Source organism: Poecilia mexicana, unplaced genomic scaffold (genome assembly GCF_051168715.1).
Source record: "Poecilia mexicana isolate PSO_F unplaced genomic scaffold, ASM5116871v1 scaffold_11, whole genome shotgun sequence".
NCBI lineage: Eukaryota > Metazoa > Chordata > Actinopteri > Cyprinodontiformes > Poeciliidae > Poecilia > Poecilia mexicana.
In genome coordinates, this window is record NW_028263380.1 from 18,953,554 (window position 1) to 18,977,597 (window position 24,044).

General features: G+C 34.7%; 4 protein-coding genes and 1 long non-coding RNA gene across 5 annotated transcripts; 1 reads left to right on the forward strand and 4 right to left on the reverse strand.

Annotated features, from left to right (window-relative positions):
- Nucleotides 1–4,302: 4,302 nt before the first annotated feature.
- LOC148156461 (uncharacterized) lies at nt 4,303–8,758 on the reverse strand. The gene is made up of 2 exons (XM_088010372.1): nt 6,946–8,758; nt 4,303–5,760 (listed from the first exon to the last, which is right to left on the reverse strand). Exons 1-2 carry the CDS (start codon nt 7,007–7,009, stop codon nt 4,835–4,837), a joined length of 990 nt encoding a protein of 329 aa, XP_087866498.1. The 5' UTR covers nt 7,010–8,758; the 3' UTR covers nt 4,303–4,834.
- On the reverse strand, nt 8,752–10,189 carry LOC148156462 (GTPase IMAP family member 4-like). Its single transcript, XM_088009961.1, has 4 exons — nt 10,168–10,189; nt 9,447–9,815; nt 8,907–9,038; nt 8,752–8,777 (listed from the first exon to the last, which is right to left on the reverse strand). The coding sequence occupies exons 1-4, from the start codon at nt 10,187–10,189 to the stop codon at nt 8,752–8,754; spliced, it is 549 nt and encodes a 182-aa protein (XP_087866087.1).
- A 2,674-nt stretch (nt 10,190–12,863) lies between these two features.
- LOC148156463 (uncharacterized) lies at nt 12,864–16,520 on the reverse strand. The gene is made up of 2 exons (XM_088010367.1): nt 16,219–16,520; nt 12,864–15,031 (listed from the first exon to the last, which is right to left on the reverse strand). The coding sequence occupies exons 1-2, from the start codon at nt 16,280–16,282 to the stop codon at nt 13,587–13,589; spliced, it is 1,509 nt and encodes a 502-aa protein (XP_087866493.1). The 5' UTR covers nt 16,283–16,520; the 3' UTR covers nt 12,864–13,586.
- Nucleotides 16,521–16,917: 397 nt separating this feature from the next.
- Nucleotides 16,918–21,227, forward strand: LOC148156464 (exosome complex component RRP42-like). The gene is made up of 7 exons (XM_088009924.1): nt 16,918–17,146; nt 18,412–18,466; nt 19,019–19,124; nt 19,497–19,567; nt 19,689–19,812; nt 20,387–20,542; nt 21,059–21,227. The coding sequence occupies exons 1-7, from the start codon at nt 16,918–16,920 to the stop codon at nt 21,161–21,163; spliced, it is 846 nt and encodes a 281-aa protein (XP_087866050.1). The 3' UTR covers nt 21,164–21,227.
- A 1,198-nt stretch (nt 21,228–22,425) lies between these two features.
- Nucleotides 22,426–23,566, reverse strand: LOC106920560 (uncharacterized). Its single transcript, XR_015764648.1, has 4 exons — nt 23,196–23,566; nt 22,838–22,975; nt 22,627–22,729; nt 22,426–22,540 (listed from the first exon to the last, which is right to left on the reverse strand). It is a non-coding gene; the product is annotated as an uncharacterized LOC106920560 (long non-coding RNA).
- Between the last annotated feature and the right edge of the window lie 478 nt (nt 23,567–24,044).

The following is a 24,044-nucleotide window of genomic DNA, read 5'->3' on the forward strand; positions in this document are numbered from 1 at the left end:
TTAACTCAGTCTCACTTTCCAGCCCTGCATTCAGTAACTTACCAAAGATCCATGAAAAACACTGAGGCAAAAAGACTAAATGTTTTTTTTCTCCTGTCATTTTCAGCCGCAAACATTTAACTAAAATATCTACGGATATGTGTTTCTGTCTCTGCCTCCCTTTGACTCTCTGCAGCCTGATGTTCCTGCATGGATTCATGGATTTACAACAGACACTTTAGTAATGTCAGAATGTGAACTAAATATAAAAAGTATGTTTTTATCATACAGAATGAGAATTTAAACTTAATTTTCAGATGTATACATTATTATACATCTCAACTCTATTTACTGTGTAGCAAAAATTTTGACTAATTTATTTTTAAACCTCTCCTCAAGCACTTTTCTTATCGTCTTCTAACCATTAAGCTTATGGTGTGGAAATAATGAAAAAATATTGAAACGTTGAAAGAAATCAACGTGACATCAGTCTCCTCCTGTTCTCCTTTCTGGTTCTATTATAATTAATATAATTTTTATATCTTCACACCCTGAAATGCCAACTGGCTCTCCTATGTCTTCCCTGACCTGCTCCTCTCATAATAGTTTAGTTTATTTAAAAATTAAAAACAGTTAATACATATTTCAATAAACTAAATGAAGACCTCACCAGAGCTTCTTCATCTTTCTTCAACATCATTCTAGCACTGCTGTTCTCCTAAATATATAATATAATATAATATAATATAATATATAAACACATGTTAAGTGGTCGAGTATGATCAGGTGTTGCTCAGTTTAAATAATAAAAAGGCTAATTTGCTGCTGTTTCAGTCTAAATCATAGTGACTAGACTAGCTAACTGTTAAAGTTAGTGGTAAAATTTTGGACATGTGACTATTCCAGAATTTAAACAGCTAAACCAAAAAGATTTAGTTCTATATGTAGCCCAGTTATATCGCTCTAAAGTAGGTACGGGCCCCTGAGTTCGTTAAACCCAGTAACTTAGGAATAATAACTTAATACACTCTCGTGTTTAAAACCTATGTTGAGTTTCACTCACCTTAAAGTAACAATATTCCAGTACTTTTATGTGGCACTGATTAAGGATAATAAACTTCACATACTATCATATAAAAAAAAAAAATCAAACACACACACCTTTATGAGTTTTGAACTTTTGAACATATATTAAACAATAATAGATTCACGAAATGCAAATATTTCAGTCTTTAGTTTCACAAACCCTATATTAATAAATATGGGCCCACACTTCAATGTCCACCTAAGCCGGCAATGATTAACTAAAATGTAGTCCCAAACAAAAACCCGTTGCAGGCTTGATGTGATGATGAAGCGTGGAATTGCAATACCTTACTCCAAGGAAAAATCTTGAACCTTCTTTGAATTTAACCTGTCCTTGGTCCCAGTCGGCAAGATGTCTTCAGCTCCTTCACCAGTCCCTCGGTCCACAGGATTCAGCAACAGCAGGAAAGTCCAACGCAGACACAGTCCTCCAGCACAGTCATAGAAACTCTGTGTAAGCTCATCTCTCTGCACTAGGTTAACTCTTGAACCCTCCCACGACGGAAACATTAGTTGAGTCTTCTGTTAGCCGAGTTAGCTCACAGTATTCAAGTCAATTCAATGTGCTAATGAATGCTAATGCGTTAGCGAGCATTACATATGACTTTCGCCTACTGTACAGTGAATTCCAGTCTGAAATTATCACAGTAGCTGCAAACAAAGAGTGTAGAGTCGATATCTATTAAAGACTGTCGAGTTGAAAGTCTAAATATCTGCAAGACACTCGTTCATTAATAAATCCGCCACGGTTTTTTCAGCACGGTTCATCTCTTTTTCTTCTTCTTCTTCTCTCTTTCACGTTTTTTCTGTGTCTCCCGCTACTCTCCTATCCCTTCCTGATCCTCAGCCAACCACGAACCAGAAAAGTTGCTTTGCTCTACACAACTTCCTCTTTCAAACATGAGCCCTTCAAAATAAAATATGTTGAAGATTACTTTTCTATGAAACAGTTTTAACTACATTTTTCCAAATTCTTTTAACTTAACCATATTAATTAAAGTACCTGTAAGTACAACTTTTTGTTAACACTTATTCATAAAAAATTTAACATATTTAAACAAACATGTTTAATACATTTTTAATTATTTCACCTTCCATGAACTTAACTCAATACAAAATACATTTATTTTGGACTGGGTTACATATATATGAAAGCAAACTGACAACAAGATGTTATAAACGAGCGATATTCATGGCAACATTCCTGACAGACAGTTTACCTCCTTCAAACGGAGATTCTGGTCTGCTGCTGCCTTTACTCTGAGCCGTTCAGAGGGGGGAGGGGCAGGAAGCACTCTGCTGAATGCACTGTTATGCGCCTTCAAAATAAAAGCACGCGAGTGGAAGATTTTAAAATTCTTCGCAACTGCAGGGAAATTATTGGGGGGCACGAAAGTGGCTCTCCAATATTGGGGGGGACATGTCCCCCGCGTCCCACGCCCATGACGACAGAACATTCAGTTCACTGCACCTTACAGGAACCTACAAAAAAGAACAATAGAGCAATTAAACAGAGAAAGCATTTGTATTTAAAGATGTAGACGCTGCCATGAGTAAAGGGCTGGAAATGCCGAGGACAGACGGAGGAAATCAACCCACAAAGCCACCAGATGCGTTTGGCCTGAGTGCAGTGCTCATCAGAGCGACCTGTGGCCTTTTATTGAGAAACGATGTCACCTGCGCAAAACTCCGCCCACAAAAGGAAGTCAACATGAAAACAATATTCAACAAAAGAGAACAGAAAAATGGCAAATAAAAAAATAATACAATTTTAAGTCGTTGTGGACTCGCTGTGTATGTGACATCATCAGAAGTGATGATGATTGGGACCAGATGCCTTGTGTGGAAAAACATTTCTGGGTGTCTTTGCCTGTTTATGTTAGAAGAAGAAAAAAATTGCCATTGATTATAAGGTTTTACATCACACATCTGAAAATGGATTGGGTACTTTCTTAGAAATTACATCATGATTATCATTTTTTATTGTGTGCAATTTTAGTAAATTGTAAAATATTATTAAGGCACTTCAAAATTCATACTTTTTTGGTACTTAAAAAGTATGCCTACATATTACATTAAACATACTTTAAAGGTGCCTAAAAGACATACTTCTGCATATGTATTAATTAGTTTTATTTTGTAACCAGGTTGCTGCGTCTTGCAGACTTCTGCCCAGGTCCCTCTTGAAAATGAGATATGGATCTCAACGGGGTTCACCTGGTTCAATAAAGAAAATTGAGACATATTTTATTAGCCTAAAATGTACGCTGAGATGTAATTTAAAACATACTGAAATTAATAATCTAAAGTAGTGTTAAGTGAATTTAAAAATATTATATTTTGAGCATATATTTTTAAATACACACAAAATATATTTTAAAAATACTTGAGAAAGTGTATATTTACACTTGGCCAAATATATATTTTGTTCACTTATTTATTATATTAAAAGTGTATTTTGTTACAATTATGTTTAAGTTTGTTTAAAGTTCTAATGTCGAAATTGGTACAAGTATACTTTTAGTATACTTCAGATATACTTATAGGTAGTACACTTAATATTTAGTGTACTTAAAGTGTACTTTCACAAATTTAAGTATGTTTGAAATATACTAAAGTATACTTTTTTTCACCTGGGACTGCAGAATGTTAAGTTTTATACTTGAATTTTTTGGCAATGTTGAGAGGTTTTATTTAGCCTCTTCAGACCCTTCATGTGTTTTCAGTCTGTTAAAGATAGTATTACCGATGGTACAATTTGCACAATGCCTGTTTTGTTTTTTTTCTTGGAAAAAGTTGTTAAAAACAAGTTTTTGTCTAAATTAAGGTGAATTTGTGGTTCCTTTTTCCACATAATGTAATTGGTAGTGTTTATGATTAAAAAAATAATAATTATGTGATCGGTATCGGTGATCGGAATCGGCAGGAAAAAACCTGATCAGCACATCTCTAGTCATAATAGAAGACAGCTGCAGCAGAAAAGAGAAAAATACAACTAAACCAAAAAACACACTAAATTATTGACGACAATAATAATCAACCATGCTTTCTTACATTTTCCATAAACATGTTTATTTATTTAGTCACAAAACCTTTACTTGGGTAGAGTTAAACTGGTTAATATAACCTGAAACAAATAGCATCAGTTACAATGTCATCTTGTTTTGAAGAGAAACCTTTGAGGTATTTTTGTACGTAGATATATCAGAGTGCACAATCATTAATAAAAATGCACAATTAGTGAATAAGACCACAATGAATTTTTATTATAAGTGTATTAAGGTCAACAACACCCACACACTCTTTCACTATACAGCATAGAATAATACAAATCAGTCCCTCATGTCCAATCTTGTGAGAATGTTCTGGAAGGGAGTCCATGTCCGGTTAAACTCTGTTAGTGCATGAAATAGTCAGTGGGCTCCAAAGCCACTTCAGCTCTCAGCATCAGTCCTGGCTCTCCTCAGGGCTGTGTGCTGAGCCCTCTGCTCTTCATGTTGTACATAAACAGGATGTTAATAACATGCAGTTAATCAGTATTGTTTAGGTACAGAATATGAAAGGAAAACAAAACAAAGCATCTCTGAAGGAAAATGTGTCATGGTTGCACATCTCCAAGATGCAAATGAGAAGATCTAAATTATTACATTTAACAAATACAACAACTTTCAGCTTTATAGACATGAAACCCCTCCAGTCTTTCATTCTAGTGTTAAACCAAATCCACTGAATAGTGAACCTCAACATAGGAGATGTATGAAAAATATTTCTATGGTTTTTCACCTGTGTGACGCCTCATGTGGCGAGTTAAACTAACTTTGTGACGAAAACTTTCTCCACATCTTCCACATGAAAACGGCTTTTCACCAGTGTGAATCATCATGTGCTGAGTTAAATCCCGTGTTTCCCTAAAACTTTTTCCACAGCTCCCACATGAAAACGGCTTTTCACCAGTGTGAATCATCATGTGCCGAGTTAACTCCTGTTTTTGACTAAAACTTTTTCCACAGTTCCCACATGAAAACGGCTTTTCACCAGTGTGAATCATCATGTGCTGAGTTAAATGTTCTTTTCGACTAAAACTTTTTCCACAGCTCCCACATGAAAACGGCTTTTCACCAGTGTGAATCCTCATGTGCTGAGTTAACTCCTGTTTTTGACTAAAACTTTTTCCACATCTCCCACATGAAAACGGCTTTTCACCAGTGTGAATCATCATGTGCCGAGTTAAATTCGGTTTTCGACTAAAACTTTTTCCACAGCTCCCACATGAAAACGGCTTTTTACCAGTGTGAATCATCATGTGCTGAGTTAAATGTGGTTTTTGACTGAAACTTTTTCCACAGCTCCCACATGAAAACGGCTTTTCACCAGTGTGAATCATCATGTGCTGAGTTAAATGTTGTTTTTGACTGAAACTTTTTCCACAGCTCCCACATGAAAACGGCTTTTCACCAGTGTGAATCCTCATGTGCCGAGTTAACTCCTGTTTTTGACTGAAACCTTTTCCACACTTCACACATGAAATCAGGTTTTGAACCGTATGAGTTCTCATGTGAGCATCAAAAACAGATTTTAAAGCGAAACGCTTTTTACAGATGACACATGAGAAAGGTTTTCTTCTTTTCTGAGTTTGCTTCTCAGCTTCCTCCTGGTCCAGAGTGGATCTTCTCTCTTGGTTAAACTGCAGGGAACCTGGAGAAGAAAACAGAGAAAAAGAGTTATTGTTAACTTTATAAGTAAGTAGGAGAAATCTTTCATCGTTTAAAATAGAAATCAACAAAAAAAATACTTGAAAATTCAAAAGCGTAGACAGAGACAGATCAGTCGTCACATGCAGCTGACATTTGGAGAATTCTCAAATGAATGGATTTAAAATATATATTTTATCGCAAAATTAATTGAGGTAGGGATTTTGTTGATATTTAACAGTAAATTGCATTATGTCAAGATGTTATTTATTTGTATTAGTCTGTATTATATAAAAATGTTATTTTAGTCCACTTTACATCTTTGGGGTTTATTTACAAACATGAGTTTATTTGTAGGCTAATAGTTGTTTAGTTTTTGTTCCTTTGTTATTTACTTTTCTAAGTTATACAGGAAGAATTGTGGGTCCATTTTCCGTCAGTATAGGGACTGGTATCGGACCAGCATGCACTGGGTTGGGCCTGTAGGTTTTTACCAGAGCAGCAGAGGAAACAATAAAAAGTAGTGATGATGAGATGAAGCTTCATGAAGCCCTGAGGAACTCCATCCAATCACTGGACTCATGAGTCGATGCACCGCGTTTAGATGAGTTCTCCGTTTTATTTGCTTCATAAAATTTATCATGGATTAATCGACACACCACTAATGAAAAGTTTGACCACATTTGTTAAGCAAATCACAAAGTTTGACCTTTGTTATTTGCTTGTCAAACTGGAAAAATAAACTATAAAAACAATCTTCAAGGTTTTTGGACATTAAACTTTTATCTACATACGAAGCATCACCTCAGTGTAGCGGTGGCTTCTTGATTGGACTTTATAGAATATTTGGTTTGACAAACAATCGCCACTACGATTTATTTATTACACATTATAAAATCTTACAGCTACTAACAGCTCTATTAATATTTTATGTTGCTTGCTTTACTAATCTTGCACTGCATTGTTCACATTTCTCCAGTTTTCTGAAGTAAGTCTCAGTAGTAAAAGGAGAGGCATAAAAAAGGTCATTTTCTCTCTACATAAATAAGCCATTGTCACAGCGTCATATTCATGTCTGCGTTCTAAGATGTTAACAAAATATTTACACGGGAAAAGAACATTTACTAAAATGATCCTCATACAGAAAGCTGCAGACATTAACCTTCGTCCAAACGCTGGTGTTTCCTACCTAATCGGTGTAAGATTATCCGGGGGGTCCGGGAGAAATCCAGCAGTCTGCGCTGATCATCCATCTCCTCCTCTGACTTGACGATTATTTCTTTAAACTCTGAAAGTTTCTTCAGCAGCAGTTAACAGGAGCTTTTTGATAAACTCGTTAAAACTGGACGGAAGATAGTCCTCAGAGAAACACTCAAACATTCAACACAACAGACCACGTGCAGTTCTCTTTGTCTTCTTCTTTCGGTTTTTATGATTGTCGGTTTTCATGTTATTGCTTTACCGCCACCTTGTGGATCCTTCGATCATTACATGTAAAGAGTTCTCATACAGGGCCAGTTCTTTTTGAGAAACGTAAAATCTTTTCATAGTAATAATAGTAGACAGCTGCAGCAGAAAAGAGAAAAATACAACTAAAACAAAAAAAAAACACTAAATTATTGACAAAAACCATAATTTCTAAAATAAAGATAAATGTATATTAGTAATGTATATTAAATCAGTGATTCTTGAGAATAGGGACAAAATGGGTTTTAATTTTCCCATATTTTTTTTTTATTATTTCTCAACCTTATGTATGCAAATATGACAAATAATGTTTAGAAAATATGAAGATGCTAAGGTACAGGCTCCCACTTGTGAATTTTTTTTAAAAAATACATTTTTAATCGACCTGACCCAGAACTTTGTCATCACCATCTGACAAAAATAAATCTAAAATGATTTTTAAAATACCCCATTAGTGATATTTTTACTAAATTTACAGACAAATGCTTCTCAAGAAATAAAATAAATATTATTTAAAACAAAAAAACAAGAAAAAGTCCATCTGATGGAGTTGACAGTGCATGACGGAGTTGACACAGAACTGAAGGTGGTGACAAACTAGTGAGTAAAATGAAAAACTTGGTACATGTGAAGTAATGCAATTCATGTAAAATACATTAGAATGAATTAGTTGCACAATTAAGTGAGATTTGACAACAATTTCACTGAAAGAGTCAGAAAAACTCTGACGGAGTTGACATCTGACGGAGTTGACGAAATGCCAAACTACCTCAATTTATATGATGTTATTCTGAAGGAGGCCATATTGTAGCTTGTCAGGTCCATGAAATCTTTACAGTTTACCAAAATTAAGCTTTTATTTCGCAAAATTTCATCAAAGTTTTGTAAATTGTCAGTTATGGAGTTGACACATCATGGTTGTGACAAACAACTTAGGAATAAAACAGAAGAAAAAACTAAAGAATAACTTAAGCTAACCGGAGCTAACTAGCCCTCCTAGCAAAGGAAGAGAAAAGACAACGTCATGGGGTCCTCAGAAGTTCTGGTGCCCCCCAATAATGCCTGATGTTTTTACATTCTTTTCATTTCTGACGGTGTTGACAAAAACTAAGGACAAATTTCAACGGAGTTGGAAAATATCTAAAAATTATTTTTAATTCAATTTATCGATACTTTTATAATTATTTATATGACTACTTATACTTAATTGTCATAATATATAATTTTAATATTTCTTTAATTGTTTTAAACTATAAGAATGTATTGAGTTCTGCTCCTGGACAAGGGCTTTTACAGGCATCATCCACCGACTACAATGTTTAAAATAAAAAAATATTCAGCAAAAAAAAGAAAAATATACATTGTTGTGCTCACATGACCCAGGTTAGTTTAGTCAGATATTTGAAAAAAATATATTTTGTGTATATTTTATTCAAATTTCATGCTTTATCCATAGGACCTGTTTTGTCCCTATTCTCAAGAATCACTGACATGTAATTATTTTGTATTTATTCATAACACTTTTCATTCAGGTGTGTTGAGCCAGAATCAAATCTAAGAGTTGCAAAACAACGACCCTTGAAGACTGGAGTTTGACACTTTAAATGAGTTAACAGTCATACATTTATCAACAGTCTTCAATATACCCAGCAAAAAATTAAAAGTGTTTTCCACTTAGTTTACCTCTGTCCATTTTGACTCCGTCATGCAGGAGATTGTCAGCTATAACTGCCGTGGACTTGTCGCCAACACCGACCCTCACTTTGTCACCGTGATCCTGACCAAGCTGCGCTTTGAAGTTTTCCAGCCGGGAGACTATGTAATACGAGAGGGAACGCTGGGTCGGAAAATGTATTTCATCCAGCATGGCAGCGTCACGATTATCCCGCGTGGCAGTAAGGAGTTAGTGCTCAGTGATGGAGCCTACTTTGGAGATAAATACAGCAGAGTATTAAAACTCTATTCAGCTACTTATCAACTCTACGAGAGTCTTCATTATTCAGATTATTGCTGCCCTTCTTCTTTAAAATATCCCACAGAACCTTTGGTTGTATCTGCACTACATTTTCCAACAAATATTTACTATTTCTTCTGAATTTCTAATGGTAAATGTAATTTTTCATCATTGGCTTGATGTTATTTTGAAGAGAAAACTAAAAATTATGAAATATTTCACTCTGTAAAACCAATGAAGATAGTGTGCAAGTTCTTCTTTCTCTTTACGTATTTCTTCCTCTTTCTCCTTCAGTATTTGTTGTTTCTCGTCTTTGATTTTCCTCTCAGCCTCTTGGAACATCTCATTGGTGTAGCGACTTCCTCCATTCCTGTCAACAATTGTTCTGATCTTCTCCAGCAGCTCAGCAACCTGAGGTTTCTTATCTTCCAGCTTGTTGTTGAAGACTTGATACTGGCCATTATAGCTACACACCAGATCCTGCAGCTCTGGGCTTTCAGACAAGAACTCTGCAATGGTGATGTCTTCAAGGTCGTATCCACAAGTAAACAGAACCAAGCTGTTTCTCTCTGCTGCCTCTCCAAAGATTCCTTGAATCTTTTGCACTGATTTTAATTCTTCTTCTGCGAATCTGCGCACTGCAACAACCACCAGTAACTACGTATCCCACAATGCATTGTGTGATACTTTGCTGGCCAATCCCTACTGTCATATAAACTAAGTGTCTCAACAGAATCAATTATTTCAAAATATAAAAACTAATGCAGCTATGTTGTGCAGTTTAAGTATTGCAAACCTAAAATAACCTGATACCTTTGTTTAGCTTTACATAAACTAAATAACAGACGTTTAATGCAAATCAGGTATTTGGTTGAGAATTTTCTGTGCTAAACAATATTCTTAAACTTAAGTGTTGCAATGATGTAAAGCTTTCAGTATTTCCCTCTGAAATGTAGTAGCAGTAGAAAGTAACATGTATTAAGGACGTACACAAGTCTTCCTCCAGGTTCATGATGTGAGACATCAAAAACGAGTCATCAGTTTAAAATCAAACTTTAATAAAATGCAAAAGACATCGATCAGAGATCAGACAGAAAAAATGCACATAAATATTCAATCAGATCTGATATATGTTCTGATTACACAGTTATAGATTTTAGCCACACTTTAAAACAAACTGTTCTGGAATATTACAGCTTCTCCTTCTCATATAACTCATGATTTTGGTTACTGTTAACAGTTTTGGTTCTATGAATCATAATTACTAATAAGGAGTTACTTATCAGATTATGTAGCTCCAGGTGCAGAAACCTGAAGCCACATAATCTGTGTCTCCACTTTTCATGCTGTATTATAAAACTTTATGTACAGATTTATGTGGACCCAAGTAAAAATAAAATATACTTTCGTATACTAAATGTTAACATACTTTAGCATACGTTGATTGATGTACTTAAACTGTACTATTTTGGAACAACTTTTTTGTGCTTAGTATACTTTAATAGTATTTAAAGAGTATTAAATTACAACTTATAGTATACTATATATACTTTTTTGGAACAACTTCAAGTTGTACTTTAAGTACACTTTTTAATTATATTTCAGAGCTTTATTATTATATTTTGATATAATTATTATATTTTGTGTAATAATTCTGTCTAGAATTATATAAAAAATATTTATCTAATATACTTCAAATATATTTTAAATATACTATTAATATATTAGTAATGTAATTAAATTACACTTAATTTTTATTTTGATTTCTTGCTATTGATAAAAAACTACAATTTTAATTGCTCATAATTCGTCTTTATTCCTACGTACCCATTTTGTACATGATATGCTTAACTACACTATAGTACTTACATTGTTTTAGGCTACAATTACATGGAAAGATTAATTACACAAGATTCCCAAGGTAATTCAAATATTTTGTTTTATTACCGACATTTTAAAATTGTCCAATTTTCCGAACTTTACATGAATTATAAGTTTACATATCAAAAGTGAACACATGAACATGAAAATTTAAGTGTGACAATAAAACATGAAAGTGAGGATCAATTCTGTCCAGTTATCTTTAAATCAAATCATGTTTATGAAGCACTTAGTGTTGGTAACACACCAGTTTGTATAAAATAATTATTTATGAAACCAATGTAAGTTATATATCTTTACTGCACTGTTTATAACTAAATGAAGATAATTAATAAGCAAACTTACCACCAGCTAGCAACACGTTAGCAGCCTTCGTCCCTCCGGGCTCCTTTTGTGACACACATTTCATTTCCATCGGTTGTTGTCCCGTTGTGTTGTCGTCTAACTAGGACTAAGACGTCACCAGCTTGAATTTACCAAAATTAGTAACTATTGTCAAGGCCCTCTCTGCTTTGAAGGCAATATTATGCGAGTAAAAATGGAGAATTTGAACAGCGTCTGTTATCTTCCCTGCATTCAAGTTTTTTCTTCTCTTTGTGGCGTTTTTTAAATAAATGAACGTGTGTAATACCGCCACCATCTGGTCTGGAGTGTGAACTGGAGCTAATGCCGTTGATTATAAGGTTTTACATCACACATCTGAAAATGGATTGGGTACTTTCTTAGAAATTACATCATGATTATCATTTTTTTAATTGTATGCAATTTTAGTAAATAGTAAATTATTATTAAGGCACTTAAAAATTCATACTTTTTAGGTACTTAAAAAGTATGCCTACATATTACATTAAACACACTTTAAAGGTGCCTAAAAGACATACTTCTGCATATGTATTAATTAGTTTTATTTTGTAACCAGGTTGCTGCGTCTTGCAGACTTCTGCCCAGGTCCCTCTTGAAACTGAGATATGGATCTCAACGGGGTTCACCTGGTTAAATAAAGAAAATTAAGGCATATTTTATTAGCCTAAAATGTACACTGAGATGTAATTTAAAACATACTGAAATTAATAATCTAAAGTAGTGTTAAGTGAATTTTTAGAAATTATATTTTGAGCATATATTTTTAAATATACACAAAATATATTTTAAATATACTTGAGAAAGTGTATATTTACACTTGGCCAAATATATATTTTGTTCACTTATTTAATACATTAAAAGTGTATTTTGGTACAATCATGTTTAAGTTTGTTTAAAGTTCTAATTTCTAAATTGGTACAAGTATACTTTTAGTATACTTCAGATATACTTGTAGGAAGTACTCTTAATATTTAGTATACTTAAAGTGTACTTTCACAAATTTAAGTATGTTTGAAATATACTAAAGTATACTTTTTTTCACCTGGGACTGCAGAATGTTAAGTTTTATACTTGAATTTTTTGGCAATGTTGAGAGGTTTTATTTAGCCTCTTCAGAGCCTTCATGTGTTTTCAGTCTGTTAAAGATAGTATTACCAATGGTACAATTTGCACAATGGCTGTTTTGTTTTTTTTCTTGGAAAAAGTTGTTAAAAACAAGTTTTTGTCTAAATTAAGGTGAATTCATGGTTCCTTTTTCCACATAATGTAATTGGTAGTGTTTATGATTAAAAAAATAATAATTATGTGATCGGTATCGGCAGGAAAAAACCTGATCAGCACATCTCTAGTCATAATAGAAGACAGCTGCAGCAGAAAAGAGAAAAATACAACTAAACCAAAAAACACACTAAATTATTGACTACAATAATAATCAACCATGCTTTCTTACATTTTCCATAAACATGTTTATTTATTTAGTCACAAAACTTTTACTTGGGTAGAGTTAAACTGGTTAATATAACCTGAAACAAATAGCATCAGTTACAATGTCATCTTGTTTTGAAGAGAAACCTTTGAGGTATTTTTGTACGTAGATATATCAGAGTGCACAATCATTAATAAAAATGCACAATTAGTGAATAAGACCACATTGAATTATTATTATAAGTGTATTAAGGTCAACAACACCCACCCACTCTCTCACTATACAGCATAGAATAATACAAATCAGTCCCTCATGTCCAATCTTGTGAGAATGTTCTGGAAGGGAGTCCATGTCCGGTTAAACTCTGTTAGTGCATGAAATAGTCAGTGGGCTCCAAAGCCACTTCAGCTCTCAGCATCAGTCCTGGCTCTCCTCAGGGCTGTGTGCTGAGCCCTCTGCTCTTCACGTTGTACATAAACAGGATGTTAATAACATGCAGTTAATCAGTATCGTTTAGGTACAGAATATGCCAGGAAAACAAAACAAAGCATCTCTGAATGAAAATCTGTCATGGTTGCACATCTCCAAGATTCAAATGTGAAGATCTAAATTATTACATTTAACAAATACAACAACTTTCAGCTTTGTAGACATGAAACCCCTCCAGTCTCTTTTTCCAGTGTTCAACCAAATCAGTTGAATAGTGAGCCTCATCATAGGACATGTATGAAAAATATTTCTATGGTTTTTCACCCGTGTGACGCCTCATGTGGTGAGTTAAACTAACTTTGTGACGAAAACTTTTTGCACAGCTCCCACATGAAAACGGCTTTTCACCAGTGTGAATCATCATGTGCCGAGTTAAATTATGTTTTTGACTAAAACTTTCTCCACAGCTCCCACATGAAAACGGCTTTTCACCAGTGTGAATCATCATGTGCCGAGTTAAATTCAGTTTTAGACTAAAACTTTTTCCACAACTCCCACATGAAAACGGCTTTTCACCAGTGTGAATCATCATGTGCAGAGTTAAACTCTGTTTTTGACTAAAACTTTTTCCACAGCTCCCACATGAAAATGGCTTTTCACCAGTGTGAATCCTCATGTGCAGAGTTAAATCCGGTTTTTGACTAAAACTTTTTCCACAGCTCCCACATGAAAATGGCTTTTCACCTGTGTGAATCATCATGTGCCGAGTTAAATAGTGTTTTCGACTAAAACTTTTTCCACAGCTCCTACATGAAAATGGCTTTTCACCAGTATGAATCATCATGTGCTGAGTTAAATTCAGTTTTAGACTAAAACTTTTTCCACAACTCCCACATGAAAACGGCTTTTCACCAGTGTGAATCCTCATGTGCTGAGTTAAATTCTGTTTTTGACTAAAACTTTCTCCACAGCTCCCACATGAAAATGGCTTTTCACCAGTGTGAATCATCATGTGCCGAGTTAAATTCTGTTTTTGACTAAAACTTTCTCCACAGCTCCCACATGAAAATGGCTTTTCACCAGTGTGAATCATCATGTGCAGAGTTAAATCCGGTTTTTGACTAAAACTTTTTCCACAGCTCCTACATGAAAATGGCTTTTCACCAGTGTGAATCATCATGTGCCGAGTTAAATTCTGTTTTTGACTAAAACTTTTTCCACAGCTCCCACATGAAAATGGCTTTTCACCAGTGTGAATCCTCATGTGCCGAGTTAAATAGTGTTTTCGACTAAAACTTTCTCCACAGCTCCCACATGAAAATGGCTTTTCACCAGTGTGAATCCTCATGTGCCGAGTTAACTCCTGTTTTTCACTGAAACCTTTTCCACACTTCACACATGAAATCAGGTTTTGAACCGTATGAGTTCTCATGTGAGCATCAAAAACAGATTTTAAAGCGAAACGCTTTTTACAGATGACACATGAGAAAGGTTTTCTTCTTTCCTGAGTTTGCTTCTCAGATTCAGCAGCTTCCTTTAAGATGACTTGGTTCCTGTCTGGTTCTGATTCAGTTTGATGTGTTTGCTCATCAACAGGAACCAACATGCAGTTATCAGTCTCCTGTTTTAATTCAATCTGTTCTTCACACTGACTGCAGGAAACTTCTTTCTCTTCCTGGTCTTGTTTTCCCTGCAGAGGTTCTAACTCCTCCTGGTCCAGAGTGGATCTTCTCTCTTGGTTAAACTGCAGTGAACCTGGAGAAGAAAACAGAGAAAAAGAGTTATTGTTAACTTTATTGAAGTAAGTAGGAGAAATCTTGCATTGTTTAAAACAGAAATCAACATAAAATACTTGAAAATTCAAAAGCGTAGACAGAGAGACATATCAGTCGTAACATCCAGCTGACATTTGGAGAATTCTCAAATGAATGGATTTAAAATATATATTTTATCGCAAAATTAATTGAGGTAGGGATTATTGTTGATATTTAACAGTAAATTGCATTATGTCAAGATGTTATTTATTTGTATTAGTCTGTATTATATAAAAATGTTATTTTAGTCCACTTTATATCTTTGGGGTTTATTTACAAACATGAGTTTATTTGTAGGCTAATAGTTGTTTAGTTTTTGTTCCTTTGTTATTTACTTTTCTAAGTTATACAGGAAGAATTGTGGGTCCATTTTCCGTCACTATAGGTACTGGTATCGGACCAGCATGCACTGGGTTGGGCCTGTAGGTTTTGACCAGAGCAGCAGAGGAAACAATAAAAAGTAGTGATGATGAGATGAAGCTTCATGAAGCCCTGAGGAACTCCATCCAATCACTGGACTCATGAGTCGATGCACCGCGTTTAGGTGAGTTCTCCGTTTTATTTGCTTCATAAAATTTATCATGGATTAATGGACACACCACTAATGAAAAGTTTGACCACATTTGTTAAACAAATCACAAAGTTTGACCTTTGTTATTTGTTTGTCAAACTGGAAAAATAAACTATAAAAACAATCTTCAATGTTTTTGGACATTAAACTTTTATCTACATACGAAGCATCACCTCAGTGTAGCGGTGGCTTCTTGATTGGACTTTATAGAATATTTGGTTTGACAAACAATCGCCACTACGATTTATTTATTACACATTATAAAATTTTACAGCTACTAACAGCTCTATTAATATTTTATGTTGCTTGCTTTACTAACCTTTCACTGCATTGTTCACATTGCTCCAGTTTTCTGAAGTAAGTCTCAGTAGTAAAAGGAGAGGCATAAAAAGGTCATTTTCTCTCTACATAAATAAGCCATTGTCACAGCGTCATATTCATGTCTGCGTTCTAAGATGTTAACAAAATATTTACACGGGAAAAGAACATTTACTAAAATGATCCTCATACAGAAAGCTGCAGACATTAACCTTCGTCCAAACGCTGGTGTTTCCTACCTAATCGGTGTAAGATTATCCGGGGGGTCCGGGAGAAATCCAGCAGTCTGCGCTGATCATCCATCTCCTCCTCTGACTTGACGATGATTCCTTTAAACTCTGAAAGTTTCTTCAGCAGCAGTTAACAGGAGCTTTTTGATAAACTCGTTAAAACTGGACGGAAGATAGTCTTCAGAGAAACACTCAAACATTCAACACAACAGACCACGTGCAGTTCGCTTTGTCTTCTTCTTTGGGGTTTTATGATTGTCGGTTTTCATGTTATTGCTTTACCGCCACCTTGTGGATCCTTCGATCATTACATGTAAAGAGTTCTCATACAGGGCCAGTTCTTTTTGAGAAACGTAAAATCTTTTCAAAGTAATAGTAGACAGCTGCAGCAGAAAAGAGAAAAATACAACTAAAACAAAAAAACCCCACTAAATTATTGACAACAACCATAATTTCTAAAATAAAGATCAATGTATATTAGTAATGTATATTAAATGTAATTATGTTGTATTTATTCATAACACTTTTCATTCAGGTGTGTTGAGCCAGAATCAAATCTAAGAGCTGCAAAACAACGACCCTTGAAGACTGGAGTTTGACACTTTAAATGAGTTCACAGTCATACATTTATCAACAGTCTTCAATATACCCAGCAAAAAATTAAAAGTGTTTTCCACTTAATTTACTTCTGTACATTTTGACTCCGTCATGCAGGAGATTGTCAGCTATAACTGCCGTGGACTTGTCGCCAACACCGACCCTCACTTTGTCACCGTGATCCTGACCAAGCTGCGCTTTGAAGTTTTCCAGCCGGGAGACTATGTAATACGAGAGGGAACGCTGGGTCGGAAAATGTATTTCATCCAGCATGGCACCGTCACGATTATCCCGGGTGGCAGTAAGGAGTTAGTGCTCAGTGATGGAGCCTACTTTGGAGGTAAATACAGCAGAGTATTAAAACTCTATTCAGCTACTTATCAACTCTACGAGAGTCTTCATTATTCAGATTATTGCTGCCCTTCTTCTATAAAATCTCCCACAGAACCTTTGGTTGTATCTGCACTACATTTTCCAACAAATATTTACTATTTATTCTGAATTTCTAATGGTAAATGTAATTTTTCATCATTGGCTTGTTGTCATTTTGAAGAAAAAACTAAAAATTATGAAATATTTCACTCTGTAAAAGCAATGAAGATAATGTGTAAGTTGCTTGATTATAATTATACTGTAAATACATTTTGCAGTGTAGTTTTTCTTTTTACTTGCACTGTGAAAAAACCAACAAACTCTTACCATAAATTTTTATTGAAAAAACAAGAAAAATTCACTTGAAATAAGACAAAACTAATTTACAAATAGCATTTCTGTAAGAAGAAGGGTCTTGTTTTAAGTCAATTATTTCTTAATATAAGTAGCAAGTACCAGTTCCACTGGCATATTATTTCACTGATTACAAGACATTTTTCCAATACTATAAGTAAAATAATCAGCCTGTGAAACTAGTACATTTTTAAGTCAACATTAAGCAATTATGGACTTAAAACTAGCTCCAATATCTTGTTGAAAAGTTACTTCAAGTGCACTAAAATATTTGGACTTATGAGATTCTGTATCTCCAGGTGCAGAAACCTGAAACCACATTATTTCTCTGTCTCCACTTTTCATGCTGTATTATGAAACCTTATGTACAGATTTATGTGGAGATCATGTGTTTCTGCAAATAACATCATCCTGATATTGATATTGCACAAAGCTCAGTCAGGCTTAGGTATCTTTTTATGTGATTTATTTGTATTTTGTTAAATTATCATTATTATTTTTCTCATATGGACCTATCAGTGTCTCTAATAAAGTTGATGATGATGGTGGGAGGATCAAACTGGCCAGCACAGGAATGTGGCACAAAATGTTCCAGAACAGCAGAGCCGTCTATATTAGCATAGATCGTACTCAATTAATATGAGCTTCAACACCTGCTGACTAACATAACAGAATAAATTTAATCCAATAAAGTAATAAAAAAACAAAATATTATCCCACACATGAAAAGAAGAAAAAAAAACTCAAGTAAAGCACTTTGTACTTGGATTTGTACCGGATTTGCTCACTAATTTACTGCATCTCTTCCTCATACTTTTCTCTTATTTTTCTCTCCACTTCTTCTTTCTCTTTACGTATTTCCTCTTCTTTCTCCTTCAGGATTCGTTGTTTTTCCTCCTCAACTGCCCTCTCAGCCTCTTGGAACATCTCACTGGTGTAGTGACTTCCTCCATTCCTGTCAACAGTGGTTCTGAATTAAAAAATAATTACAGCATTTAAAAATGAGTACAATTCTGGTTATCATCAGCCAGTTCTCAAGCCTTTAATGAATATTTTAATGTCAATATGGTCTTAAAATCAGATAGTGAGATCCAAAGCTTGCATCTCCTAACAGAGCTGCAGTCTGTGACTGCTGGGCCTGTCATATTATGTCATATTTCAAGAACATTAAACAATATTTTTGATCAGTTAAATATAGCCTAATACAAGTTATGATTTAATTGCTCACATTAATTCATTAAAAATGTAGCACTGACCGCTATTACCTGTTATTTCTGGTTCATGGAAGGTACGGTACAAAAATATTGAAAGCGTTATTTTAGAACTATCCACTAGAGGGCGGTGTTGTGCTATTTTACATTTTTGGCAAAAGATTACAGCAGAATTTCACAAAAACATGAATCCAACTCAGTTCTGTCATAGTTATTAAAATAAATAAAAGCCCTCAATGGGATGCCTCCAGTCCACCATGTTGTTTTTTACTCAGCTCAGCCAGTACAACCCCAGAGTTCAACAACCAGCAGAGCTTGGACCTGAAGAGCCTCTGCATTAGTCCTGGAGAGCACAGCAGGGTGCTTTATGTGGACGTGTTGGTGAAATCAAGGGCCCAGGCTCACCTGGCTTAACAAGGAAGTGCCTTCAACATTACAGCTAATGCTTTTGCTGTTTAGTTTTAAAATGCACAATAAGAATTAAAGCTTATAAGAAGTCTTTTCTTTTTTACATATTTATTGAAACTGTCACTATGTTGTGACAGCTTGGTATGAGGCAGACAATCTGTCTCATACCGCTCTCAGTTACTCTACTGCTTCTTCCTGATAGCAGAGTTTGACACACCAACTCCAGATCCTTTCCCTACAGTGAAATATAACAATTCCTGTTCAAACATAAACATGTTTTCTGTTTAAAACACCTTTCATTTGATCCAAATAGATAACATCTAACATTACTGTGTTCCTCTTCAGCTTCTTCAGTGTGATGGGAATTTGTACGACTCCATCTCAGTAGCGATCAAAGCTGCTCTCTTCATCACTAAGTGAGTTTGTTCAGTTCATATTACTCCATTAGCTTTGATCTAAACTGATTTCCTCTATAAACAAACAAACAAAAATAATAAGTTGGAAAAATGAGCCATGTTCTGGTTTCCTCACTGACAGAATTCCCAGAGTTCACATCTCATCCGATGAGGAAGGAGGGAAGGAGATCGAGCTCTCTGACGACCCGTACGACTGCATGAGACTCGATGTGGAAAACGTTCCCTGCATAGTGACTTTATGCAAGGTGAGCTGTTAGAGATTTTTTGGTATTATCATTTTGTTATTACTTTAGTTCATATTCAGTCTAATGTTAATCAATAGTTAATTAACATTCAGTATTATTGTGATTTTCAGTTTAAAGTGTTCTCTTCCTTATGTGTGTGTAAACTGACCTGGAGGCCCCATCTGCCTGTTCGTCTTCATGTGAAACAGTTATCTGTGTGTTTCCCAGACCTTGAATTATGTTTCCACAGGTGCCTCCTTATCAACAGGAATACTCCTTATTTTAGAAACTGTCTGTGTGCAGTCGTATTTTGTCTCTGCCGTCTTCCTTACCTAAACTCCTTCTTTTTGCTTGATAAAAGGTTCTAAAGACCTTGTTCCAAAGGTCTTTAGAACGCTCAATGAACGGCTTGGAGGAGCAGTTTGCTGAGTCTTCTCCTTTTGCAAAAGCTTGGTCATAAAATTCATATACGTTGTCTGTGGTTCTTTTAATGAAGGTTCGAGTAAAATACCCATCATGAGCTCCCAGCTGATGCTGTCAGACAGAAACTAGATTTGACAGGGTTGATTAAGGCTTACTGGGTTTTTACGTGCAGATCGGCCACAGACACGTGGTGGATGCCACCCTGCAGGAGAAGGCCTGCTCTGTGGCGAGCCTCATCATCTCCGTCACACACAAAGGAATAATCACCTGCAGCAGGAAGGTGGGGAGAGGCAGCCTGGACCCAGAGAGCATCTGTGAGATGATAGAGGTGACGACTCTGACTTCCTGTTCCTCCAATTTATTCAGCTTTAAACACACAACTATAATCTGACACTTTATCTGAAGGGGTAAGACTGGCATGACAATGTCATAAATATGATATAAAACCTGTCATGAATGTGTGTGACTGTTGTCATGAAGTGTCATTCTGTAAATTACATTTTTAATGCAAAGTTGACACTTTTAATAGACTTTTAATGCAACTTTGCAATAAAAGTGTCATTATTTACCTAATTGTATGTCATGACAGCAGTTACAAACATTCATGAAGACTCCTTCATGTTGCTGTTATGTCAGTCTTATGCTCACCCCTTCAAATAAAGTGTTAGCTCTTAAAGTATTAAAGACTTTAGAACATTCCTCTTGGCTTTCTGTATATCAAGTCATTTTACTCAAAGATAAGAAAGCAGTGTAAAAACAAGCTTTTGTGTTGTATGCATTCAGGTATCTATGGAAACAAAGTTTACATCGGTCGCGTCCTGCATTGTTTCATTTCTCTCTGCAGACAGGAAAACGAGTAGGAAAAGCTCTCCACCCTCCTCTCATGAAGCTGCTGCAGCAGGAGGAGAGTCTGGGCAAGAAGAGGCAGAAAGTCAGATTCCTTGGATAAAATCACCTCTTTATGTTTGTATTTTTATGTGTTTGTAATTTTCTACTAAAAGTATATTTGTACACTTCTGTTGTCATGGTAGATTTTTTTTCTAATGTGTTTGTTATTGAGAAACTAATTCATTAATCATTAAGTTCAAAGTGTAAAAAATACACCTTTATAAATACTCGTCTATTTAATACTCGTCCAACCTTAATGACTGCTGGAGGGAGATTTGAGTAATTAATCATCACCACCTTGATAAATACAGAAGTTTTGTGTCTACTATAAACAATGATCCATGCAATGAAACTGAACACAAAATACAGGTGCTTTAAAACGAGGATCACATATTATTGTATGCTTTTAATAAAAGTACTGAATTTTCTTAAATTAGAATAATGCAAGCAACAGGAATGAGGCAGTTTGTCGCAGGTGGAGGGATAAAGCTGAGACGTAACTCCAGAACAAAAGGTTTAACATAATTAACTGAATCATGCAGGGAATCATGGACCTTGTTTTAGTTTCTCTTTTGTTTTTCAGTTTCTCCTCAGTGCTGCTATTTCCAATAAATGTGGGAGAGGAGAGGGGGGAGCAGCCTGGGTATCCTGAGCATCCAGAGACTTTGGAGACTAAATTAAATAATATCAATATTATTGTTATATAACTCACCTTGCCCAGGTGAAAAAAAGTCTACTTTAGTATACTAAATTATATCATACTTTAGTATACTTTTATTGATGTTCTTAAACTGTACTATTTTGGAACAACTAATTTTGTGCTTACTATTACTATTACCTTAGTAATGGTATTAAATTACAACTAATTGTATATTTTAGTATACTATACGCACTTTTTTGGAACAACTTCAAGTTGTACTTAGTATACTTTTTAAATTATTTCAGAGCTTTATTATATTTTGATATAATATATTTTGAGGGTAATAATTCTGTCTCAGAATTATATTAATATTATATATTTAATATACTTCAAATATATTTTAAATATACTATTAATATATTAGTAATGTATTTAAATTACACTTAATTTTTATTTTTGATTTCTTGCTAGTGATAAACTACAATTTTAATTACTCATAATTCGTCTTTATTCCTACGTATCCATTTTGTACATGACATGCATAACTACACTACAGTACTTACATTGTTTTAAGCTACAATTACATGGAAAGATTAATTACACAAGATTCCCAAGGTAATTCAAATATTTTGTTTTATTACTGACATTTTAAAATTGTCCAACTTTACGAACTTTACATGAATTATAAGTTTACATATCAAAAGTGAACACATGAACATGAAAATTTAAGTGTGACGATAAAACATGAAAGTGAGGATCAACGACAGAACATTCCAGTTCACTGCACCTTACAGGAACCTACAAAAAAGAACAATAGAGCAATTAAACAGAGAAAGCATTTGTATTTAAAGAGAACAGAAAAATAGAAAATAAAAAAATAATACAATTTTAAGTCGTTGTGGACTCGCTGTGTATGTGACATCATCAGAAGTGATGATGATTGGGACCAGAAGCCTTGTGTGGAAAATCATTTCTGGGTGTCTTTGCCTGTTTATGTTAGAAGTAGAAAAAAATAGTCAGCAATGTCATAAAATCAGTTGATGATGACAATAACTACGAAGCTGTTTTAAGTGTGGACTTAAGGAGACAAACTACCTTAAAACCTTTCCATCCATGATCTGAACACACTGATCCTTGCAGGGTGGTGAGGGGGGCTGGTGGTGCCCATCTCCAGCAGTCATCAGATGAGAGGCAGGGTTCACCCTGGACAGGTCACCAGTCCATCACAGGGCCCTGAAAGTCAACAACAAATAAAATGTATGAAAGATAAATGTTAGATTAACCAGGGGAAAAATTCTGTCCAGTTATCTTTAAATCAAATCATGTTTATGAAGCACTTAGTGTTGATAACACACCAGTTTGTATAAAATAATTATTTATGAAACCAATGTAAGTTATATATCTTTACTGCACTGTTTATAACTAAATGAAGATAATTAATAAGCAAACTTACCACCAGCTAGCAACACGTTAGCAGCCTTCCTCCCTCCGGGCTCCTTTTGTGACACACATTTCATTTCCATCGGTTGTTGTCCCGTTGTGTTGTCGTCTAACTAGGACTAAGACGTCACCAGCTTGAATTTACCAAAATTAGTAACTATTGTCAAGGCCCTCTCTGCTTTGAAGGCAATATTATGCGAGTAAAAATGGCCAATTTGAACAGCGTCTGTTATCTTCCCTGAATTCAAGTTTTTTCTTCTCTTTGTGGCGTTTTTTAAATAAATGAACGTGTGTAATACCGCCACCATCTGGTCTGGAGTGTGAACTGGAGCTAATGCCGTTGATTATAAGGTTTTACGTCACACATCTGAAAATGGATTGGGTACTTTCTTAGAAATTACATCATGATTATCATTTTTTATTTTATGCAATTTTAGTAAATAGTAAAATATTATTAAGGCACTTCAAAATTCATACTTTTTAGGTACTTAAAAAGTATGCCTACATATTACATTAAACACACTTTAAAGGTGCCTAAAAGACATACTTCTGCATATGTATTAATTAGTTTTATTTTGTAATCAGGTTGCTGCGTGTTGCAGACTTCTGCCCAGGTCCCTCTTGAAACTGAGATATGGATCTCAAAGGGGTTCACCTGGTTAAATAAAGAAAATTGAGGCATACTTTATTAGCCTAAAATGTACGCTGAGCTGTAATTTAAGACATACTGAAATTAATAATCTAAAGTAGTGTTAAGTGAATTTTAAAAAATTATATTTTGAGCATATAGTTTTAAATATACACAAAATATATTTTAAATATACTTGAGAAAGTGTATATTTACACTTGGCCAAATATATAT